General features: G+C 39.9%; 1 protein-coding gene and 1 long non-coding RNA gene across 2 annotated transcripts in view; one reads left to right on the top strand and one right to left on the bottom strand.

The window, feature by feature from the left end:
* LOC307171039 (uncharacterized protein) overlaps window positions 1-26,067 on the top strand; it is a gene marked incomplete at its 3' end in the record, with an annotated part of 41,398 nt that overhangs the window by 5,513 nt on the left and 9,818 nt on the right. The window contains exon 3 of the mRNA XM_079892409.1: window positions 600-2,103. Within this exon, the coding sequence (XP_079748535.1) occupies window positions 600-2,103 (1,504 nt within the window). The remainder of the gene's footprint in view (window positions 1-599; window positions 2,104-26,067) is intronic.
* Window positions 11,985-13,896, bottom strand: LOC307164089. The gene is made up of 3 exons (XR_013822211.1): window positions 13,524-13,896; window positions 12,719-12,955; window positions 11,985-12,542 (listed from the first exon to the last, which is right to left on the bottom strand). It is a non-coding gene; the product is annotated as an uncharacterized lncRNA (long non-coding RNA).

Genomic DNA, 26,067 nt, shown 5'->3' with positions numbered 1-26,067 from the left:
TATTGCTTTGTTTGATTTATTTGATTTACTCAAGACACTTTGTAAACTCTGAGATACCATATTCTTAAAACAGTCAGGAGAACAAGAAAAGTCAAATAAAAAGACTAACTGAGAAGCATTGTGTGGTTGTTTATGTTACTTCCCTGACCTAGACCAGGGACCGTAACAATATACTGTCCATAGCCTTAAAAAATAGATTTTCGCCATATTTTTTTGATTAAAAGGTCACATAAATCAGGCCAGGAATGAATTATTAACAAATCCCTCTGAAAATATCTTCAGAATGCTGCTAAGTGTATAACTGGAAAGTTTGGTGTACACAGGTGCTACATAGGCTGACCGCACCCGAGTGCGCTGTATTCACACCTGCCCAAAAGATCCGCACCAAGGGACGAAACGAACTTGAGTTCAAATCAATCGAACCAAACAAGACAGGTGTGAATACACCCTTATAAAAAGGCATACAAATTATTGTAATATTTATAGCAGTTGTCTACTTTGTTACATCATGGTTGACATTTATGTCCTTTCACTTCATATCTTTCTTGGAATTGTTTTGATGTACTGAAAATTAAATGTCTTTTTCTCTTTCATTTCAGACCTGATGGAAGAGAGCAAGGAGAGTGAAGAACTGAGTGAAGTGAAGGAGGAGAGTGAAGAACTGAGTGAAGTGGAGGAGGAGAGAGAAGAACTGAGTGATGTGAAGGAGGAGAGTGAAGAACTGAGTGAAATGGAGGAGGAGAGAGAAGAACTGAGTGAAGTGAAGGAGGAGAGTGAAGAACTGAGTGAAATGGAGGAGGAGAGAGAAGAACTGAGTGAAGTGATGGAGGAGAGTGAAGAACTCAGTGAAGTGAAGGAGGAGAGAGAAGAACTGAGTGAAGTGAAGGAGGAGGAGAGTGAAGAACTGAGTGAAGTGAAGGAGGAGAGTGATGAACTGAGTGAAGTGAAGGAGGAGAGTGATGAACTGAGTGAAGTGAAGGAGGAGAGTGAAGAACTGAGTGAAGTGAAGGAGGAGAGAGAAGAACTGAGTGAAGTGAAGGAGGAGAGAGAAGAACTGAGTGAAGTGGAGGAGGAACATCATGTCAAACCTGGAGGAGTACCTTTGAATCGCTCAAAGACAAGAAATAACATTTTAAAGAAAAGAAGATCCAATAAATCTTTCACCTGCACTCAGTGTGGAAAGACTTACACAACCAAACAACATCTTGAGTGTCACATGAGGATCCACACTGGAGAGCTGTTCACATGTGATCAATGTGGGAAGAGTTTCACACAATCAGGACACCTTAAAGAACACATAAAAATCCACACTGGAGAAAAGCCGTTCACATGTGATCAATGTGGGAAGAGTTTCACACAATCAGGACACCTTAAAGAACACATGAAAATCCACACTGGAGAAAAGCCGTTCACATGTGATCAATGCGGAACAAGTTTCCAACATAAACAAACTCTTAATGTTCACATGAGAGTTCATACTGGAGAGAAGCCATTCTCATGTGATCAATGCGGAAAAACATTTTCTAGGGCATCAGCCCTAAAGATACACCTGACAGTTCATACGAAGGAGAAGCCGCATTCATGTTCTGTGTGTGGAAAGAGTTTTTCTCTGCTGCTATATTTACAAAGACATCAGAAAAGACATACTGGTGTGAGAGAGTACATGTGCTTTGAGTGTGAGAAGACTTTTATTACAGTGGACAATTTAAAACAGCACCAGAGAATTCACACTGGAGAAAAACCTTACAAGTGTTCACACTGTGACAAGAGATTCAATCTGTCAGAAAGTCTGAAAACACATGAGAGGATCCACACTGGAGAAAAACCTTACAAGTGTTCACACTGTGACAAGAGATTCCGTCTGCCAGAAAGTCTGAAAACACATGATAGGATTCACACTGGACAGAAACCTTTCAAGTGTTCACACTGTGACAAGAGATTCAGTCAGTCAGGAAGTCTGAAAACACATGAGAGGATCCACACTGGAGAGAAGCCGCACACGTGTGATCAGTGTGGAAAGAGTTTCTCTGTTAAAAGTAGCCTGAAACGACATATGAAGATCCATGCAGTGGAGAAACCACATCACCGCAGTCTGAGATCACGGTGAGTAGTTCATCTTTATGTGCTGAGAAACTTAAAATCTTGAAGTTAGTTTGGCTTGTGTGCTTTTCCTGCTGTAGCTCACCATTGTGAACTTTAATTTTCTTATGCATTTAGTCCATAGAAATTGGCACGATTGGTATATGTTTTCACACAGTGGCCCTCATTTGCAAAACGAGCGTACAAGCGAAAATTGGGCGCACGGTTGTTTCCATGCAAAAAATTGGAAATGATCAATATGGATGTGAGCATTGGCTATGTTCAAATCTCACATCAGGTCTCAGTTCCCTTTCGAGGGAACTCGCGATGCATCGATGCCGCTTTGGGAAGTCCCTGCGTGATTGTGTCTGAAGCACCTGTGTCAATTAGTCCAATGGCGAGAGTGAACGTCACTTCTGTGCCTCAGCAAGCGTTCTGTGTCAAACTGGTTCAGTGTGAAAAGATGGTCTGTCAACAGATTCATACATTTTTGCATAGCTTAGAGGCCAATCAGCTTGCGTCGTGTAGGAAACGATGTGATTGCTTACGGATCACGTCAAGCCTGCATCATCTAGAGTTTCATGACCAAACTAGTGACTTATAACACAAATCATATTCATGACATTAAAATAGATCATATTCGTGCACAGCAGTTGTTGACCAGATTTAATGGGATTAAAATGACTATTGAACTCATCAGTGATCTTGACTTTGAGCTTCACTTTTCATTTCATGTTTGTTTCTCATTTGAAATCACACGATTTAACCCCCTGAGGTCGACAATTTTGCTCTGTTGACTTTGATATTACAAACATGAAACATGTTTCATACATCAAAAGTGTGTATTATTTTTGTGTATACTCACAATAAAAACAAAGTGTTGTGCTTTTTGCCAAATAAAGAAAAATAAACATGATGTGAGTTCTGCTTTCTCTCTGTCAGTGTAGTCCATTCTGAAACGCGTCCGAAAATGAACAATAACTCAGCGAATACTCAGTCAAACAGGCATACAGACACACAGGCATGAAGCTTGAATTCTCTTCTTTTAAATGAAGTAATTTATATAAAAAACAAATATTCTCAGTTCATGTAATCTGTAAGAAAAGAGCGAGATGTCAGTCGTTCTCATCTCATCTAATTATTTTTAATGTGACCCCGCCCACGGAGAACGCGCGCTATTCAAACGCAAATGACTGAGGCAATCCACACAAACCTGTGAACGCCCCCATATCAGCTCCAGAAAACACAAGTTTAATCAGATCATTGTACTTGTTTACACCGTCTCGCAGCGCTGTGAGGAATAATACTATTGTAATAATAATAATGGAAAATGTACCTCAGGAAGTGCGGGTATTTCGAGGAGCAACGGATGCCGCTGAGCTGAGGAATAATGTAGTAAGTTTTTTTTTTCCTTCTCAAGTGAATCGCGTTTCTGTGTGTGAATGAATGAACGGCAGAAATGCGCACTGTTTACCACAGCTCGCAAAAAGTGTTTAAATTTGAATCACGTTTCTGTGTGTGAATGAATGATGATGTTTTAGCAAACTGTATTGCTATACTGAGATGAGTAAAAATCGACTGAAATATGTTGAAATAAAATGTAGGCTATTTGTATATATATATATGGGTGGGAGACATATAAGCCTGAAAAAAGTTTTTATTTTTTACTTCAAATATTAGGCATAAAAAATATTGAGTTGTGTTGTACTGACTCTTGCATTTCCCACAATATATTTGGTCTTTTAGATTTTGTATTTGAAATTGGATTTATTCACCAATTTGTTGCATTCGTGCCTAAAATTGTCATATGGTGTGACATAAAAGTTATTTTATATAAAATGAAAATGGGATATACTCTCCCTAAGTAACTAACTTCAACAAATTGTTTTCATTACTATCTTAAGACTTAACATTTCTTTTGTGCAGATTCATTAGATTTTGTATTGTTTTTCTAAACCATCATGCAAAGTAAGTCATCTCTCCTCAGCCTTTCCAGATATTTTAGATTAATTATGTTAAACCCGGTTATAAATCTATGAAAATGCTTGTGAGTCTTGCTGATACTATTTCTCTTGTGTTCCGTTGACTTTTTTATGATTTATAATTAAGAAAGTATTTTTACTGGCACAATTCTGAATGTCACACCAAATTATATAGTGTCACGCTATATGATTAACTGCACCACTCCACAATTTGTCAATGCAAAAAACTGTATTTTATTTGCATTCAACATTGAATTAATTCAGTTCAGTTAACATTAATCAAAAAACATACTAACATTGTTTTAAAACTTTTAAAACGATAAGAAACTCAAAAATACACTCACCTAAAGGATTATTAGGAACACCTGTTCAATTTCTCATTAATGCAATTATCTAATCAACCAATCACATGGCAGTTGCTTCAATGCATTTAGGGGTGTGGTCCTGGTCAAGACAATCTCCTGAACTCCAAACTGAATGTCAGAATGGGAAAGAAAGGTGATTTAAGCAATTTTGAGCGTGGCATGGTTGTTGGTGCCAGACGGGCCGGTCTGAGTATTTCACAATCTGCTCAGTTACTGGGATTTTCACGCACAACCATTTCTAGGGTTTACAAAGAATGGTGTGAAAAGGGAAAAACATCCAGTATGCGGCAGTCCTGTGGGCGAAAATGCCTTGTTGATGCTAGAGGTCAGAGGAGAATGGGCCGACTGATTCAAGCTGATAGAAGAGCAACTTTGACTGAAATAACCACTCGTTACAACCGAGGTATGCAGCAAAGCATTTGTGAAGCCACAACACGCACAACCTTGAGGCGGATGGGCTACAACAGCAGAAGACCCCACCGGGTACCACTCATCTCCACTACAAATAGGAAAAAGAGGCTACAATTTGCACAAGCTCATCAAAATTGGACAGTTGAAGACTGGAAAAATGTTGCCTGGTCTGATGAGTCTCGATTTCTGTTGAGACATTCAGATGGTAGAGTCAGAATTTGGCGTAAACAGAATGAGAACATGGATCCATCATGCCTTGTTACCACTGTGCAGGCTGGTGGTGGTGGTGTAATGGTGTGGGGGATGTTTTCTTGGCACACTTTAGGCCCCTTAGTGCCAATTGGGCATCGTTTAAATGCCACGGCCTACCTGAGCATTTTTTCTGACCATGTCCATCCCTTTATGACCACCATGTACCCATCCTCTGATGGCTACTTCCAGCAGGATAATGCACCATGTCACAAAGCTCGAATCATTTCAAATTGGTTTCTTGAACATGACAATGAGTTCACTGTACTAAAATGGCCCCCACAGTCACCAGATCTCAACCCAATAGAGCATCTTTGGGATGTGGTGGAACAGGAGCTTCGTGCCGTGGATGTGCATCCCACAAATCTCCATCAACTGCAAGATGCTATCCTATCAATATGGGCCAACATTTCTAAAGAATGCTTTCAGCACCTTGTTGAATCAATGCCACGTAGAATTAAGGCAGTTCTGAAGGCGAAAGGGGGTCAAACACAGTATTAGTATGGTGTTCCTAATAATCCTTTAGGTGAGTGTATGAGTAAATCAAACACCATCTCACTTCAAGAACATTAAATTAAGTATAAAATTTAAAAGAAATACATTAATTGTATAGGTAATTTAATGTTCACTATTAAACATTCACTATTATCATTGAATATGTTTTGAATAGTTATTTATTTATCATTAAAAAAGGTGTATGTAATATTGTGTGACAAATATATCATATGGTGTGACTTAGAAAAACAGTCAAACCATATGATACAGTGTCACACCATATGACGTTTTGTTCAGTTAAGATAATCTCTTGGTTAACTAAAAACAGCTAGCTTATACTTAGCATGTAAATTGCCACATGGCAGGAATGATTTTTAAGAATTAATAAGTAAAATGCATATAAAAGTGTTTCATTTTTATGTAAATAATGTCACACCATAAGACACAAAACACTGACCACTAGTGAGCATATCAGATACAGAGCTTTTTAATTAAAAATTAAAAAGCCAGAACTCAACTCTTGACCTTGCAAACCACTCCAGAGATGGCACTGCAACTTCCTGGTTGAGTGTGGACCTCTTCATCATAATGATGTCCAAATTATTGCCCATTCAAAATATAGATTGCAGTGTCACACCACATGACGCCCATTTTACGGACAAAATGTATTTGGCCAGAACTTGCTTTAAAATCATACACAGACATCAACACTTTCTGTGTCTGTTGAAATGGCCTAATTCTGTTACTTAAACTGTAAATCTATCAATTATTTATACTTTGCTGATATATATTGTCATATTAGTAACAGGGTTCCCACGGGTCCTTGAAATCCTTGAAAGTTTGTGAATCTGAAAAATAAATTTCAAGGCCCTGGAAAGTTCTTGAAAATAAACATGCATAGATACAGGTCCTTGAAAGTGCTTGAATTTATTTTGTGCAAGAAGTTTTCTGGGAAAAAAAAATCTGTCGTTAATGTATGTGTTATTTCGCAGCTTATGCTACATACTAGCTTGCGTTACGCGCATTTACGTTAAGTGTTTCCCGCGTGAGGTACTTTGTTTTGTACGTTGCCATGACAATCACGCGCGCTGGTACCTCAACGTTTCCCACTCACAGACATTGCAAAAATAGGCTGAAACGCGATGCCTGGAAAGTGTAAGTTTCAGGATATTTGGCTCACCAAAGAAAATTATAAAGAATGGCTTGGCAGAGATCAAAAGGGGCATCACTTAGCCAGGTGCAGAGCCTGTTGTAAATCAATCAAAGTGGATAGCATGGGAGAAGCGGCGCTCTCAAGTCATGCGGCTGGATCTACACACAAGACGGCACTTCGGAAATCAAAAGCAGGTAAGTCCTACCATAGCCTGCATCTGACAGAAATGTTGATTGAATGTTAGCTGCTAGGTGTTTTTTGCTGTTATTTAACGTTAAATGTCTCGCTGTGAAATGTTAGTGATTGAAGGCTGTTGAGTTGAACAGTGAACTTGAAAGTATCGGCACTCAAGTCACGTCACGTTTATTTATATAGCACTAGCGCTTATAGATTGATTGAAAGCAAGCAGCTTTACACTATTAAATAATATGACACCTAAATAAGAAAATACCTTATTTATTATTAGGGGTGTGCGATATCACTTGATATGTCTCCACGATCTGCTTTTGAGTTGCAGTTCTGGCACCACCGTCTCAACATAATGTACAACGCGACGTATATTCACATCAAATGTTAACGCAGAGGAAAGGGACACACTGCAGTTAACAAAAGTTTATTATTTGCATGTGATTTAAAACCTTGCTGGTTAAACATGTCATTCACGTGCTGATGCGCTGTTCTAACGTGCGCTTTTCTGAGCACATAACGTTAAGTTACACCCGAAGCGCACATGTAACAGATGTAACAGTTTAGGCATGATTTCTAACTAGCAGAATATGAAACATTTTACACAATTTAATTCCAGTCCTCTTGCTAGTTGTGTTCGTAAGATAGCATTGATATGAAACAGTACACACTTTCATTCACACCTAGTTATAACACTTACATGAATTATATGGGATCAAAACATATTATCTTATTAAAATATGCATATAAGTGGTGGAAACAACACAGGATTAGGTAGTTGCATGACTGTTTGATCATGAGTCCATTGAAAATTGTTCTTGAATGAGTTTTATGTATACTGTAGGAAAAATCTCAGTTTTCTGGTTTAGAAGATAAAAGAACTCTCTTAAGAAAGTTTGTTCGTTCAGAGATCCTAACGGGGGAGGGGTCAGGAATGTTGTTGTGCCATCTCTGCAGCAATTTGTCTTTTACAAACCCCCCTCACATTGACAAGCTTTTCCGTTAGTTTGGTCATTAGAAGGGTCTTTTGCAGACTCTCTGGCACCGGGATGGGTGACTTATGGCTCTGGCCTTGGTGATTTAACTCTGGAATGTGCGGACACTGTCTTTATCTTAAAGGGATAGTTCAGGATTTTAGACATGAATCTCTATAGCTTCCCCATAAGCAGTGTGGTGCATTGACCATGACTTACCCCCGACAGCGTCCTGTGAGCCGAGCTCCGGTCCAGTTTTGGTCAAGATGAAATTAGTCCGGCAAGTTTGCTGGGGTCACGGCAATAAAGCTTTTTTCTTCTCAAATCAATGTGTTCAAAAGAGTGATATATTTGCAGCACAAAACCGCTGTCTATGGAGAGGTCAGACCTCGTAATGGCTTGGCACTATTTTCTTCCCCGTCATATCACTGCGCGCTGCCGCTACCTACAGCCAGCACGTGTCACTTTGTTTACAGCTCGTAAAGAGAACGATAACATGTCTGACTACAGCAGCGACGATGACAACATGGACTTCGACACACAGCCAAAAGGATATCTTTACGAACCTGAATACACAGATGACGAGTTACGCCAGATGGAGTTAGAAAGGACAGAAAGAGAGAGGATGGACAGAGAAGTTGAACAAGTTGAAGCTGGAGCCACAGCTGCTGCAGTGAGACATCGAGTGGCCGACAAATGGTGGTGTACTTGTTTTAAGTGTGAACTAATGCAGACAGAAGTGGAGTCCTACTGCTGCCACGAATTGGATCTCATCATGCCACAGATCCAAGACCTTTCTATTGATGAGGACGCCAGCGCACCAGCATCGGTCTGCATCACAAATCACAAGGACTTTCCTGCAATCCTGAATGCTGGTGTCTTGCAGACCTTTTTCCACATTCCGAAAATTAACTGGAAGAAGCGTCCCAGGCCAGCAGGACCCAACGGTCAGTTGTCCTCAGAGTAAGTACTTTTTTATAGTATTTTACAGTCTTATAATGTACAAATTTCAAATGACTAATTAGGGCTTACTGTATGCATTAGTATGAGTGCAGGTAATAGGCAACTACTTATTTTGTACAATCCCAAAGTGTACTAATATATATATATATATATATATATATATATATATATATATATATATATATATATATATATACATACAGTATATACGCATCTGCCATTGCCATTTATGTTGATCATAAATGTAGGATTGAGTGCGAATCAAACACAAATGAATCTTCCAGGTGAATTGTGCAAACATAATTTCTCACAGAACTGAACATTCCAGACACCAAATCACCAACCCCAGAGCCATAAAAGAAGGCTCCAGCCAGCCAGTCTCCACTGACCAACGAAAACCCCCAGCTAAGAACTTTATGGCCATGCAAGCTTCAAAGAAGATGAGCCCAACTAAAGGAAGAACTGGTCAATGTGAGATAGCTTGGAAAAGAATGATTGGCTCAGAGATGGAACAATTCAGCCCGATCAAGATAACAGCAGAAGCTGCTCGAGCCCAAAACATTCCAGACCCCCTCCTCCTTAAGGACCTCTGATAGACCTCAGGGTGTAAAATCGTTTCAAACCACAGAACTGAGATTTTACCTATAACATACATAAAATCATTCAAGAACAATTTTCAATGGACTTATAGATCAAGCATCATGCAACGACATGATTCTATATTGTTCCTACAATAGATGGGTGCATCTGATATGCTTAGATGCCATACAATTCATGTAATTGTTATAACTGTTAGCCTAGATGTTTGAATGAAAGTGTGTTGTGTTTCATATCAATATGATCGTATGCTCATGATTCAAAAGATGACTTGATTGAAATCTGTGTAAAATGTTCGTATTCTTATAATTGTAATAATGTCTTACTGTAGCCTCTGTTCTCTCTGCTAGTAAGGAGAGCACAGATAAGCTTGACTTATGATAAGAAGTGAAGAGAACGCCACCTCCTAAATAAAGACAGTTTCTAATTGGTCCAATCTCTTCAGGAGGTAGGACAAACTTTGAGTTTAAAAATCTTAGACAGAAACAAAGCTCTCTCTGCTCTCGCTCTCAGACTAGGAACCATGTAAATGCGCAGACGAAACAACCCAAATCAAGATCTGGAGAACATGGGTTAAACAGCTTCATTCAAGCCATCATCTACTCCTCTCAATTTCCTTTCTTTTCTTAGTTTCCTTTCTTTTCCGTTGTGAGTCTCGGTTCTAAGTTAAGTTTTGCGACAAGATTTCGAGCCACGTTTCTTCTGCAAAGCCAGCTTCAAACAAAGACTTTCATTCCGCCAGCACGCCACGTGACTCACCACGTGACCCAGACATCAGGCACGCGGGAACGGACCGGGAAAACCCCTTTCACGCAACAAAAGGGAATCCCCAAAAGCAAAGACAAGCAAGTACTGCCTCCAGACTCTTAAACTGAACTGGTGTATTTGATACAGATTTAATAACCTAGGAAACGATAAAAGGGTTAAACTAATGATTGATGGTTCATTCAGGTTGTGTTTTATAAGTGCATAGAAACTTGGGATTACATCATCTCACTCTTAAACTCACTCTTAAAACTTAATCTTTCCTTACTCTCTTTCTTTCTGCAACGCGTATGAATGTGTGTGTGTCTGTGTTAGATATTAGTTATGTGTTAGAATAATCAATAAAGTCTTGTTTGTATTTTAAAGAGAAATATTACTTGTGTTATTGTGCTTACAAAATTTAATGTCTTAAACTTCTGATCTAAGTTACCTTGCTAACTATATAGTGTTTCACTATAGTTCGGATATTTATATCCGTTGCAGAGTTGATAGTTACAGCCAGTTCAAATGAACCGCGAACGAGTCATTTGCTCGGTTGTAATAAGTGACTCTTTTGAATTCCCTATAAATTAATTAATAAATCCTTTGAGCTAAATTGTAATCACTACAAATTACAAATATCCTACATAAATGTTGATGCTATGTCCTTACAAAAAGCTCTGTCATTGTTATATCAAGTATGTTTATGTTGTGTTTACTATTTCAGACAATACAGGCTGGTTGCCTATCGCATCGTGATGGAATGGGCCCTGAAAGGAGAGAAGCTCGGCCCAGGCAACAGGAAAGTTCTTCCCTCCTGTGTAGTGGAGCTAATAAGAAAAACATACCCATCACCAAATGGACAATATGCAGGGTTCAAAGAATCAGAGGACGCACTGCAATTGTTTTAGACGTGCAATACACAAAAATACTATTAGCAACATTTTGTTACATTTACCTTTATATGGAAAATAATTAAAAAAAATAATTTGTTTACAAAACAAATAATTCTGTACTGCTCAATAAAACTATGTTCACTAAGAGATAGATGTGATATTTATTATAACTCTTACTGTTATACAAAGGTGAAGGTAAGGTCATGTTAGCTTATAAAGCACATTTATTACAACATAAGTTTACCAAAAGATGCTATACAGTACTTCAAAATTATTAGGAAATAAATACAAAAATTAAAGTGTAATGGAGTAAAATATATACAAAAAGCAATATGGCCTGGTAAGAGACTGGCCAAGGCTTCTTCAGTCTCAGACATCCTCCGTATGTTTTTGGAGAAAACGTGATGCATGTTGGGCAACCAAGTCGTCCTTGTTTGGCTTTGGAGTAGGAGCAATGTTGGTTGGTATGCTGACTGGAGGATGGATGTGGAATGCTGGATCTCCAAGCCTGACACTCTTGTCAATTCGCCGTTGAATGACTTGTTGCACCAATTCTTTCCGGAAATCCTGAGATGTTGACTCATACAGCTTCCTTACAACCCACTGCTTTGATTGCTTGGAGTAAATAACATGGTACTTTTCTTTTCCTGTGAATGAGGAGAGGGAGGGGACACAAGAATCATGAGGATAGTACATCATGGTACATGCTATGAAATTGAATAAACTGAATTGTGTGGCCTGTGACTTGAGGAATGATGAGACAAATAAAAAGCTGGAACTTTAAAATACAAAGAAAACATAGTAAGATGGAAGATATCCATCTCAAAATGTCAATTCTCAGTAAAAACAGCTCTATATATTTTCTGTTTTCCTAATATTGGTTTTATCACCTGGAGTTCGGCGATATTTTTTTCTTGCATGTCAGTGTAGGCTTTGTGAATTACAGGTATCATATAAGTGGACTGTAGTGAGTAGTACGATGTCTTCTTTGGAAGCTGTAAATTCAGAAGATCGGCCCACTCTGCAATTTCATTTTGTGTTGTTCCAGTGAAAATAATGGCTGCTGAGGACACTAGGTTATTCTCAGGGATTCCACGGACATCTGGACATGACTGCCACACTCCTGTATGGTGATTGAGACAAGTCCATTCTATTTTGATCTTTGATCCACAGCTGGTGATTTTCTTGTCAGTAATGGATACACCACATGTGTGACAAGTTGAAAACAGTTCCATAAGGGCCGACTCGTTCACAATCCACTTCCTCTCAGACCAATCACCTCTCCTTTCTGCTCCCACAATGCTCACGTCTGAGGAAGATGATCTTGTGGATGTACATTCACTACTCAGAGGAAGAAATGTGCAGTCATCCCCTACACAAGGTGCCTCTATGGAACTCATGCTTGTATCCAGTGTCTCAGATGCAACTGTTGAGCTCGGGTTCCCTGACTAAATGAGGAAAAAGAAAAACAGTGAAGTGTTAGTCAAAGTAAAGTGGCTGACTGACAGCATTTATAAGGACCTCATTTAGGATATGCAATAAGGCTCATCTTCAAGATTTAACTTTATGAAATTGTTCGATTTTTTTAAGTGTGTGTAAAATAAAATTATATTTTTTTGCTAACCTGTGACTGTTCACAGGTGGGAGGTAGGGCCAAGTATGTACCAGATGTTGATGGCTTTGTTTTTGGAACGGTTTCTGGTGGGCTGGTGAGAACCATCTTCAAGTGTTCATGGTCAAATCTGCACTTCAGAGGGGTTGACTGAGGGAGTCCAGAGAATGCGTGGTCCACTTCGTCAGGGATTGAATCAGTACTGCACCCAGACTGGGCTGCTGCAGCCATCACAACAGGAGTTCATGCCTTTGAAAATATAAAAAAATTTTGATTGTAAATATCAATAATTTCAATCATGTTTTACAAGCCCAGTAAAAGTTACAGTATATCAACATTTTACTATCTACAAATAGTAACAGTAACAAAAAGTTTTCTTTAAAATTATTTCACTAAAACTACAACTTTTAAAGGGTAAAAAATACCTGCATCCACTTTGCAGTCTTTCTAACAAGAATATTCTCCCATAAAGCATACGTTTCTTGATCTTCATGTACGTTTTATGGACTAATTTCAAACTTACACTGAGCACCCTGCATACAGCTGACTTTATTGACTGTAATCCTGGATTGCAAAGACAACATTATGGACATGGTCGACGTAATTGCTGATGATAGTAATAATATTCTACATAATGTTATGTTTTATAGAGGCGTAACTGGAAATACCACATTGAGCTATTTGCTGCACACAACGTTACTTGTTGTTCGTGTATAGCCTGTTTTCTTGATAACATCAAGGCAAAACTTTATTACCCTTCGGTCTATTGAAAATAATCGGGCCAAGCAGGCTTGACGCCGTTGTCCAGTGTACTTACCCAGGGTGCTGGGACAGCAGTACTCTTCAAAACACGTTGCTTCCTCTGTCCTGGGCAGGAAGAAACATAGTCGTCGTCGCTGAAGTGTGCACTGCAAACGCGAAGCTTCTTTATCTTCGCCAGTTTGGTGTTCACATTGAAGCCCAGAGCAATGAGCCAAAGTCGCCTCAGAGCAACATCTGCCACAGGAAATCTTTGAAATGTGTGAGGAGAAAGCGCCACATCTTTGTTTGTACAGTCCGGATAGTCACAAGTCCGCACCATTTTCTACAAAGCTTGTACAAACTGATCGCTCTTGGTGAGTAGCTATGTTAGCTCGTTCGTGTAGCTGTTCTGAGCACGTAAACACTGCTGTAAACACTGCCGAACAACTGAAAAAGTGGTGTGCGCCTGCGCAGCTCGCAGCTGGCTGTAGGTAGCGGCAGCGCACAGTGATATGACAGGGGAGAAAATAGTGCCAAGCCATTACGAGGTCTGACCTCTCCATAGACAACGTTTTAGTGACGCAAATATATCACTCTTTTGAACACATATTGATTTGAGAAGAAAAAAGCTTTATTGCCGTGACCCCAGCAATCTTGCCGGACTAATTTCATCTTGACCAAAACTGGACCGGAGCTCGGCTCACAGGACGCTGTCGGGGGTAAGTCATGGTCAATGCACCACACTGCTTATGGGGAAGCTATAGAGATTCATGTCTAAAATCCTGAACTATCCCTTTAACCAGTCAGTAGTCGACCATAAAGCTAGCATTAACCAGTATACAAAGGTAGCATTGACCAGTTATTTCGTTAGTGTTGGGGGAGGCGCTTTTAAATAGCCAGGGTGATGAGGATCATTTGACGTTCTGAACAAATCTTCTGTTTTGTTCGGCAGGAAGTAGAGAGTTTGAATTAATTTTCTGGAAGAAAATTAGTCTGTGGTTGGTTTCTTCTCATTGTTGTTACACCACGGCTTCTTGTTTTTAGCAGCCTGTCCACTTCAGCAATCATCTTCGCGCTTTTTTCTTGTATATGTATCTCGCAGGCTTTTCCATTTCTGTTTTACTACAGCACACAAACGATGGCGATTGTCAAACGTTTGTGGGAAAAATTTGCAAGCCTATGTACACAATTAAAAGACAATTAAGTTAAATGAAACTCACCATCAAGGCCCATTTGCTCTGCAATTACACTCCATAGCAGTTCTCTTTTGTCAATATTTTTGTAGTCGCTGTCGCGTTTGTCATAAAGTGCTTTATGTTCCGAAACTAAGGAAACCAGCAGGTCCACATTCATCTTTCCTTGCATCTTCCTCTCTTCCCGGCAGTGTAGACTCTATTTGGCGTATATCTTCTTCGGCGTTACGTATGTGTGCTCGGCAAGACAGTTTTGTGTTTGAGCGCCCCCAAGTTGTGTTTTACTGTAACTTCAGAAGCTCCAGACACGTGAGCAAAAGCGCCAATCTCATTGGTCGGAGAAAAAAAACCAAAAAAACGAACCCGAGGCGTTTTTTAAAAAATGACGCTTTTACGCGTGGCGTTTTTCGCGTAGGTGTGCACACTCACATTGGCGCCCTTTGTTTAGTCACGAGGCGTTAAACGTCGGCGAATTTCGCTGTGAACAGGCCTTAAGTCAACGTTTTCTAAAACTCCCTACTGCAGCTTTAACTAGAACATCATTATAGAGTAGCACAACATACACAACAATTAAAATATAGCCTATTTGAGGTTCCTAGAACAATTAATATGCAACATGCCAAGCCTAGTCAAAGTTTAGAGGTAATATTAAATAGTCATTAAAATACAATACAGGATGTGCTTTATCAGCATAATTGCGTAATCAGTGTTGGGTGCAATGCAGTACTAAATAATTAATTAATTACTGTAATTGAATTACTTTTTATTCTAAAAGTAAAATAAGGAATTACTCTTTAAAAATAGTACAGTAATATTATTACACTGTTGAAGATGCAATTAGTAGCTTTTAGTAGAATAAAGCAGAAGTTATGAGAATACTCTGTAGAAGTGTTTTTATTTCAGTGTTTTTTCTTTAGTAAGGAAATGTCGAACTACCTCATGGACCTAAACATAATAGTAGCTTTCTACTTTTATCTGGGGTTTCAACAAAAGGAAATTCTACAGGTGCTAATCTACCAACATGCCTTTACTATTTGTCTTAGGACGCTACAGAATATACTGAGCCAGACTTTACAGGCCAAAACCCTTTTCAGACTGGATGGAGGTGATCCTCCTCTGCTTATTCTGACTATTTTGTGCTTCACTTGAAAAAGTTCCTTTCACCTTTAGTTACTGGAGTCACTTCAGTTGTAAAATAATAATAATGGAAGGCTACTAGTAAAGCTGAATCTGCGTGGCCCTGATTGGCTGCGGGGGTGTCCCGTAGGCGCGTGCGTTGGCGGCCGATGACGTCACCGCTCGCTCGCGCCGTCTCTCTTCCCTCATTGAGAGTTTTCAGCGTCGAGTCTTCAGAGGAGAGGAGAGCAGTTCACGGTATTTCTATAACAACCATTACACACACTTTATAGAGTTTGATTAAGCGACAGACTCATTTCTGTATTGTTTTCATCGATCACAGCGATACTTGTGCGTCTTTTCTGGCGTCTTCCTTCTGAAATAAACATTTAGTGCAGCAGCAGCGAGCATGATGAGAATATGTTGAGTTCATTCAGAGCTGAGCGATTTTGTGTTCGTTTGTGTGATTGTCTCGATGTTTGTGTGAGAACTGTCACTGAATGTCAAGTCAAGAGTTAAAGTTTGAGATCTGTGAGGGGAATTGATAGGATTCGATCCCAAGTGTTGTTGCCATTTTCATGTTTACCTTTATTTCTTTGTCGACATTTAGGCTATCTTTGGCAGATTATTACTGTATGAGTTAACGAATGAGGGAAATCTCAAATCTATAATACATCCATGGGAATACAGATAAATATTAATGAAGTTTGACACCGGAAACGTTACATTTTCTTTTCTTTTTAAGAGTATTATGATCATTGTCAGTTTCTGTATACAAATCTGTATGCATATATCCTGACTCAAATAATGTGTTTCTAACAGCAAACACTCAGAATGAAGTGAGATGATCTGCTGATGATCCTGAATTGCTTGTTGAATGAGTGTTGATAGTCTGTGGCTCATCAATATTAACAGATCTGCTGAAAACACTCTTTATTTCATGACAATAGTTCCTGTTTTCACCTCATTTATTATGCTGATGTCTTCAGATCTCCTATAAATTGACACTTAAAGCTCATTTCATTGGTGTCAACAGACTGATGTTCTATGTGTTTGCATTTTCTTATACTATTCATAAAAACTTAGAAAACATGATGGTAATAAAATGCACGGGGATTGCATGTGAAGTCCCATGATTCTCTGCTACATGAATATAATAGTGAACTGTTATTAACCCTTATGCATGTATGATAAATTATGTAACAATGTGTTAGTTATAACTAGGGCTGAACGATATTCTGTTTTAACATCGACATCGCGATGTGCGAATGAGCGATAGTCACATCGCCGGAACATGCGATGTGAAGGGTAACGTTAGTAGCACTCATAGTGTATTAAGAGAACGGTAGCACACAGTAAACACAAGTTTGTTGTATGGCTTTTTGCTGGGATGACATATGCGTTCCGCGTGCCTGCACAGTTATTGGTTCGCTGTGCCGCAGCTCACCGCGTTCACCGCTCACAGCCAACATTCACTGGCAATCCTATAGCTAAAAATGCGCGACGAAGAGGATCCGCCGCAAAAAAGTCAAAATCAGCTATTTGGGACTAGCCTATTTCGTTGTTGACCAAAAAGAGGAAGGCTACTTTGCTGGAGTGTTATACAGTTGTGGATGGTTGTCTTTTTGTAAAAAGTCGTTTATTTTTCGTGTTCGCATTTATGAGGAAAAAACAATGTTACGTGACATTACGGACACGACCGTTATGGAAGCGGCACTAAAAGACTGCTTTAAAACTTTCACAGAGACCCCAAACAGAAAGCACAAAGCCTTTCTTTAAAACGAATTTCGTTTTGTATTAATTGTATCTTAATTTTAATCAGTATTTCATTATCCAATTTCCTGGATTTAATACCTAAATAAAAATTAAATATAGCAGCCAGCGCCTGAACTATCATCCATGAACCGAAACTCAGCAAAAAAGGTAGCCTACTCGCCTCACACGCCTAAAAATAATAATAATAATAATAATAAATAGAAATATAACTATTATCTACAGAAATCTCTACTTTTAAACAGAACCATTAAAAAAAAAAAATGAATCTGTACGAAAAGTGCATTTCTCCCGATCACTGCTGCGAAGATCGCGAGTCAGGTCAACTTCATCTTTACAGAAAACACTTGTTTATTGATAAACAATTAAAACGTCTCATTGCAATATTTTACATATCATTAATCATTACTTTTGCTGGTTCTAGGTGCCATTTACATGAACGCGTCACTGAATCAGCACAGAAAACATAATTTTTCGGGTCCTAGAACCTGAAGAACGTTAGGTCCTGTGTAAAACGTTCACCGAATTATGAGAGAAATATGTCTCTGGAATAAAATATTAAGTCGTGGTCTTTTTGTTACTTGTAATGAAGCTTGCTTATTAGTGAAATTATTAATAACATGGAATGGTAATTATTGACTTTAGCCTGGATTGATGGCTCGCAATATCGCAATATCGTTGGGAAAAAAATATCGCAATGTAATTTTTTTCCAATATCGTGCAGCCCTAGTTATAACTGAGACATATCTTCATTTAGCCTAGAGAAATAATCTTGGGGGAGTCAGGACAATAATGAAGGAAGGATATCCTCCTCTCGCGGTCATTTGAGGGGTAAACATACCCATTAAGCTCAAGTACCCATTAAGCACACTACCATCTTGGAGCTCAGATTATAAAAAGAAACAGCAATGTATTATCCTATTTGATGTATTAACCAATTGATGTGTTTGTTACTATATACCTCCTGTAATTTTAAACAAATCAGACCATTGCACACTGAGATATGTGTATCCATGTGTTCACACTGTCTGGCGGCCGTTTTGAAAGCTGTCTGAAAACATTTAGGCCTACCAGAAGAGGAGCCCCTCAAATGTGCATTTTTTATATGTTTAAGCCTTTATTTTGGGTAAGTACATCTTCTTATTGCAAAATTAAGAGATTAATGTTTAGACTTTTGCATATTATAACCTGGAACCTGCATGTGGGAAATAATTGCAGTTAGATCTAAAAGATGGTTTTAGCAACATAGCCCAGATGCTACGAACATAGCTTGCTTACTAGCTGTATAAGATTGTGTGCTACACTAATATATTACTTCACAGGCATTAATGGCTTGTACTTTTAAATCCATAATATTATAATTTTACATTTTATTGATAGTCTGTGGTTTTAAACTGTTGTAATTTTTAAAGAATTCATATTATTGTTAGGTGAGCTTAAAGGGTGCACTACTATGACAATCACACAGCTTCAGTGTGACATAAATTAGAAAAAGCATAATTTAATAGATATAGTCAATAATAGTTGTTCATATTAAAATTGTTATAAACTTAATATATTACCTAGATTATTAATTTAGCTAAATATTTTCCTTTAAATTTCATTTAAAAATGTTTTTTTGCTCCAATTAAGCACACTGTGCTCCCTTTAAGCTAATCCACATTGAACGTCTATGTAAATACTTCATAATCAGAATTTAAATATTAACTGATGGTTGTCACTATGTTAATCTTCGCAAATTTGGGCATTGGCGTATAGCTATCGACCTATGTTTCCAAACTTCTGACGGTGGTATCGTCTCGATCAGACTAGCGGTTTCGAAGATATCGGCAAATGTTTTTTCAGCGCTAAATCACAACGCTGCACAAACCATAAGGTGAAACCTAGCATGTTTGGTATCGTTGGACTCGGCAAGGATTCAGGAGTGTAATGAGATGAGTCTCGTGAAAAAAAGTTAAACTTTCATTGTAACTATGAAAAAATTCATTCTGTGTGAGGCACAACTAGAGGGTGCAGGACACTTCTACTTAAAGAACCACCAAGAGATAGACTATCTCTACAAAAAGCAACTAAGAGAATATAAATAAGTTGACATCCATTTAATAAGAGGCTTCATAATGTGGCTAGTTTCTGTGTTTATCCCCATGCAGGGCTCGCAAAATTTCAAAATCGCTGGTAGGCACTCTTCAGATTTTGGTAGCCCGAAATTAATTTTACTAGCACATATAAAAAGACTACAATTTTTAATGTAGAATATTGGTTAAGAGTCAAAACAATGAATCAAAAACTTTTTCAAAACACAAATATCTAAAACTAAAAAGTTACATTTTTTTATTTTTTATTATCATACTCTCATTGGGGGGGGGGGGGGGGGGGGGGGGGGGGGGGGAGATGAGCAACTCTTTAGTTTAGTGTCTAATACTCACTATTAACTTGTTTAATTAATGTACAGATGGCAGGGTTTTTTCATCACTGAGATCCTGAATGTGAGGTAGGTTAGTTAGGGGGGATCGGGGGCACCCCCGATAAAATTTTGATTTCTCTGATCTACATATGTGCATTTTAAGATGTTTTGAAGGCCAAAAAATTGGATAACAATAGCTTTAAAATCATGTAAGTGGGCAGCTGATTATTTTTTTCTCCTCATCAGCATCACACTCTTTTTCTCTTTGTTTTTCTCTTGCTCTATCTCTTCTCCTCCTAAAGCTGAGCTTTGACTGATATAAGCTTTTCATTTTTGTCTGTCAGTAAAGAAAGTAAACGAAGCGTCAACTGATAGGTTGATTTATGAATCATTTTCTCAGATGCATTAATTTACTGAAAGCTACTAGGAAAGCTAGGTTACTACAGTTACTACAGTTTATTAAATTCATCCACAATATGTACACAATCACACATTCATTATTGAACTTATTCCTAATACAGGGCCGTAGAGAGGGCTTTATAATCAAAGAGGTCCTACATTTAAGGTTATTAGGGGGTTCAAATTTTTTATTTCTCTGATATGTCCATTTCAAGACGTTTGAAGGCCAAAAAAGGATAAGAAATAGCTTTAAAACCATGTCAGCAGGCAGTAGATGATATCCTGCTCTCACTTCTTTTCCATCACTCTCTCTTTTTCTCTGTCTCCTCATCTTGCCCTGTCTCTTCCCCTCCTAAAGCTGAACTTTTTTAATTTACTGAAGGCTACAAATTGTATATTAGTTCTCAACATGTACACATTCATTATTAATCTTGTGCCTATGATGAAAACTGCTTTGCTAATGCTAATGTCCCCTAATTGACAGTAAACTAATTATTAGTCACATTACATAGGCCTATTTTCAGTTCAAAATGGAGAAATTCGACAAAAGTATATTCATTTGCCTGATTATTTTTGTCATTCGTTTCACATTTATGACCTAAAAAAGCAGTCAAATATGAAATGTTTAGTTTAGCTACTTACATCTTATCTCGCACTTGACTGTAAACTGATGTCGAGAGTCGCTCTGCTAAAATTCGCGCTCAGCAGCTTCTTGTGAACATAAAGCCCGCCTACTTTGATTTGATTGGTCATCTCAAATATTCTGACATTGACGAGCACCACAGACCAATGAGTGACAGACCACTGAGACTCAGATGAACACAACACACACAGACACACACCCTGTCCTCTCTGTTTCTGATGTGCGCTCTGCTCGGCGCCACTGCGGATTGAAGATGAAGAACGCGCTGGATCTGATTATAACAAGACTGAAGCGAGTACACTATTTCAGATAGCCCGTTGGGCAGGCCGGTTATGCATTTTGGTAGCCCAACTGGAAAACACAATAGCCCCAGGACGTCGGGCAGGCGATTTTGCGAGCCCTGCCCATGAATTAAATGTTTTATTGGTTTGTTTTGTTATTTGATTTTTCAATATGTTTTGATGTCACTATGAATAGGATAGGCTACCTGATCAAATTGAATGCCTTGTTGCTTGATTTTAGTGTTCTGTTTTTTTGTGATTGACTCTGTACCTTCATATAAAACTTTTTTCAATTATTCCTTAAAAAGGTTGTTTAAAATAAACAAGAATTTTTAATAAAACTTTTTGTGAGCTTATTGGGAACAGGGCTTAATTGAAATAATTTTGTCATTTAAAATAAAATGAAAAATTATAATGTGAGAGATTAATATTTTATTTTAAAATAACTTCTTGTACTAAAACCAATATCTTGTGCACTAAAAATGTCTCAATGTAGATTTTGGTGAGCTTAATAGGTATGTTTACCTACATGTTTGTCTCTTATTCAGTAATAGAAAATTGTTTGCCACCACACTGTTTATGTTTTCAACTGTTTTTCTTACCATTATTTACATTTGGGAAAATTGACATTATTATATTCTGTAGTCCATAAGCAAAAAAAAAAAAAAAAAACTCGGTAACTTATATATTTTTGATTTTGGCAGATCATCAGCTCACACTACAATTCATCATCAGTGAAGCTCCTCCCACATCAGTCACATCATCAGTGAAGCTCCTCCCACAGCAGTCACATCATCAGTGAAGCTCCTCCCACATCAGTCACATCATCAGTGAAGCTCCTCCCACAGCAGTCACATCATCAGTGAAGCTCTGCCCACAGCAATTCTCCAATAAATGCTGTAAATTCCCATCAGCTACAAGTGAAGACGAGCATCAGGAAGAGCTGAAATCTGCAAAGACTGAGTTTATTAAAGAGGACAGTGAGAACATGAGTGATCCAGAACCCTGCAGAATGAAACACACTGAGGATCCTGAAGAACAAAGAGGTTGGTGTTTATTCTTCATTCATTCGTGATGCTGAAGAACATTCATCTTAGAAACATTCAAGCACTTCATCACTTTTAGATAAACAGTTAAACTGTGAAATGGCTGCAAAAGTTTCAGTTTTTTTTAACAAATGGTCAGTAAAAGGTTTCATTTTGATTGTCAACATCAGGTCAAACTAAATGTAAATATTTTAGGTTTTATTTTACATTTATTTTATATATGGTTTTCAATTTCTAACAATGTTACTAGAATTTTTACCTGAATTTTGTGTGTATTTTTACAAAACTTGTATACTGTGGTAGATTTTTCCCTATTTCGCACCTGACCTAAGTCTACCTGGGTCTCGTCTACAATCAACATCCCCGAACGTCTACAGTCGACGTTAGTTCTCTTACGAGAGGTTCTCTCGTATTGGTTAAGTTGCTTACGCTACGTGAAAGTCTTCTTTCTTCGAGATCTGAAGCCAAAAATTATCCTTAATTTTGTATTCATTGTCAACGCAGTGCGGCAGCTGGCAGACCAAGGCAGGCTGTATAAGCGTGCTCATTGGCTGCTCGGCGGCAACTGCTTAAGCCTATCAGTGAGCCTCGTGAAACGTGGCCTCGCCCTCCACACCCTTCTAACCGTCAAGATGGGTGTGGCCAGTGTGTATATAACGAGGGCTCACAGGCTGAATATCTCATTTTCTTGTCTTCAGCGAAGCTCTTCGCATCGCTGGATCTTGAGAGCCTCCGCCGTTGAAACCAGCGACCAAGCAAGCTTAGGACAGCGCCTGAAGAAGCCGCCCGCCTTCAGCCATCCGTGCCTGCTACGCTATCCGGCGACGTATCCTTTTTTCTATTGCTGCGTGTTCGCCCTGCGACACACGTTTTCTCTCACTCTAAAAGAGCAAAACCGTTTTTCCTGCGGCTCGTGCTGCGCCCCGCTCAGCAACGGAGACCGCCACCTCGTCTGCGCTCTCTGCCTGGGTCGCGAGCACGCCGCCACCGGCACCGTCGTGCCTCACACTGTATGTTCCCCGTCCAAAGCCACCGGGACGCTGTGTGTGAAACGGCCAGTTATCGCTGCGTGCGACCCGCCGTTTCGAGCTCTCGAGTCCGCGATAAGCGGCGATCAGAGCCCGGAGGCAATTCTGCCCCTGGCTGCACACACGAAAGCGTGGGAAGCTATTCCAGGCGCGTCAGAATGGGTGCTAAGCACAGTAAAACAGGGCTATACTCTGCAGTTCGCTCGCCGCCCTCCGCGCTTTCAAGCGCGTACCGAGACCAGAGTGAATGGGGAAGTAGCACATCTACTTCGAGCAGAAAAAGCTACACTTCTGTGCAAAGGGGCTATAGAACCGGTTTCCCCTTCTATGAGCGAGTCGGGCTTTTACAGCCGTTATTTCCTCGTTCCCAAGAAGGACGGAGCTCTCAGACCATTTTTGGATCTGAGACGTTTGAACAAGGCTCTTATGAGAAGACCATTCAAAATGCTCACAACCAGGCAAATTCTCGTGCAAATTCGCCCGAGGGACTGGTTTATATCTCTCGATCTAAAAGATGCGTACTTTCAGATCCAGATAATACCCCGTCACAGGCCATTCTTGAGATTCGCCTTCGACGGTCAGGTATATCAGTACACCGTCCTGCCTTTCGGCCTGTCGCTGGCACCCCGTACATTTACGAAGTGCATGGACACGGCTGTCGCTCCCCTGAGGGGTCGGGGAATGCGAATTCTGAACTACTTGGACGATTGGCTAATTCTAGCACAGTCAGAGGCCGAACTCATCGCCCACAGAACAATGCTTCTAAGCCACCTGGACAGCCTGGGGCTCTCGGTCAACTGGACCAAGAGCTCATTGGTGCCCAGTCAATCAATCTCTTTTCTGGGTTTGGATCTGGACACTGTGGCAATGACGGCCCGCCTGTCGATACAGCGCGCGCGCTGCATTCGATACCTGGCCGCGTCCTTCCAGCCGGGCAGCACCGCACCTCTCAAGACATTTCAGAGGATGCTGGGTTGTATGGCTTCAGCTGCAGCAGTGCTTCAGCTGGGTTTGTTAAGTATGCGCCCGCTACAACGCTGGCTGAATGCCAGAGTGACTCAGAGCTGCGTTTCAGCACTGAAGCCCTGGTTAGCGGCCGACTGGTACCAGCGGGGAGTGACAATGGGAGCCATCTCACACCGCAAAGTTATCTTGACGGACGCTTCCATCTCAGGTTGGGCCCCCGCGGCCCCCCTCGGTTCCTATTTGGGATCTGTCCTTGGTCCTGGAGGCCCTGAAGGCTTTTCCCTTTGAACCGCTTGAATCCGTGGATTTAAAGTACCTGTCGCTCAAAACCGTTTTTCTGATAGCTCTGTCTTCAGTAAAACGCGTGGGGGATTTGCACGCGCTATCTGTTAGCCCTGCATGTCTTGAGTTCGGACCGAACGACTCGAAAGTCATTCTCAGACCGAGACACGGTTACATCCCCAAAGCGATTGGAACCCCTTTTAGGGCACAAATCATTTCCCTTTCGGCTCTGCCAGCATCCGATAATGGGGACAGTGATAACCTCCTATGCCCTGTCAGGGTGCTGAGAGTTTACATCACGCGCTCCACCGCTTTCAGGCTTTCCGAGCAGCTCTTTGTTTCCTTCGGCGGACGCACCAAGGGTCTCGCCGCCTCGAAACAGAGCCTGTCCAGGTGGATAGTGGACGCGATTGCAGCAGCTTATGCCTCCAAACACCCGCAGTGCCCTCTGGGTATCAGAGCCCACTCTACTAAAGGCATGGCCTCTTGTGGGCCTGGTCCAGCGGAATTTCTATCCACGATATTTGTATGGCGGCGGGCTGGGCCTCCCCATCGACATTCGAGAGGTTTTATAACCTGGAAGTTTACGCCTTACAGGCTAAATTGCTGTCAGTATAAGTGACATGCATGCTCTGCCCAGTCGCTTATGTGCAGTCTACGTTCACATGCTGGCGATATTTCTGGTATGGTACTTAGGGTGAAGTGTTCTATACTCAGACCGGCTGGGCCGCTCTGTTTTTCATTCCCCGTTACGCGCTGTTTACCGGTGCTGGCCCGCGCTGCTGGCCGCCCGTCTTCCACTCTATATAGATATAAATTATTTCATAAAAGTATTGTATACAGGTAACATTTGGGGTCAATAGTTTTTTAAAGTAATTAATACTTTATTAATCAAGGACACATTCAGTGTCACATTCAGGCGCAGGCTATAATGTTCCGAAAGATTCTATTTCAAATAAATGCTGTTCTTTTGAACTTTATATTCATCAAATAATCCTGACATATAAAATGTAAGAAACATTTATCAATGTTCATATTTTTTTTGAACATTGATAAATGTTTCTTGAGCAGCAAATCATTAGTGACCCTGGATCACAAAACCAGTCATGAGTCGCACAGGGTATTTGTGGCAATAGCCAACAATACATTGTATGGGTCAAAATCAGTGATGCGCGGGTTGATCCGAAATGAGCGGGTGCCTGCGGTCACCCGCGGTTACCCGCGGTTACGAGTCATCCAAAAATATTTTTAATGATATTCGGGTCGCGGTCGGTCGGGTCGTTTGAAATAAAGATGCCAATTAAACCTTTGCCATTTATATAGTTCTAGACACAATTTTCTATGAATACGTTTTAAATTTAATTTACACTTTATTGGCTGAATAACTGGCGCGAAGATGACGCACGAGCTCAGTCTGCAGGTAGAGATGGAGGCGGCAAGAGAAAATAGGTGAAGACTGGAGTGGAAGCTCCGCAAATACACAAATAGA

This window comes from Squalius cephalus, assembly GCF_949319135.1.
Source record: "Squalius cephalus genome assembly, chromosome: 1".
Lineage (NCBI taxonomy): Eukaryota > Metazoa > Chordata > Actinopteri > Cypriniformes > Leuciscidae > Squalius > Squalius cephalus.
This window is presented reverse-complemented; position numbering and strand designations above follow the sequence as displayed.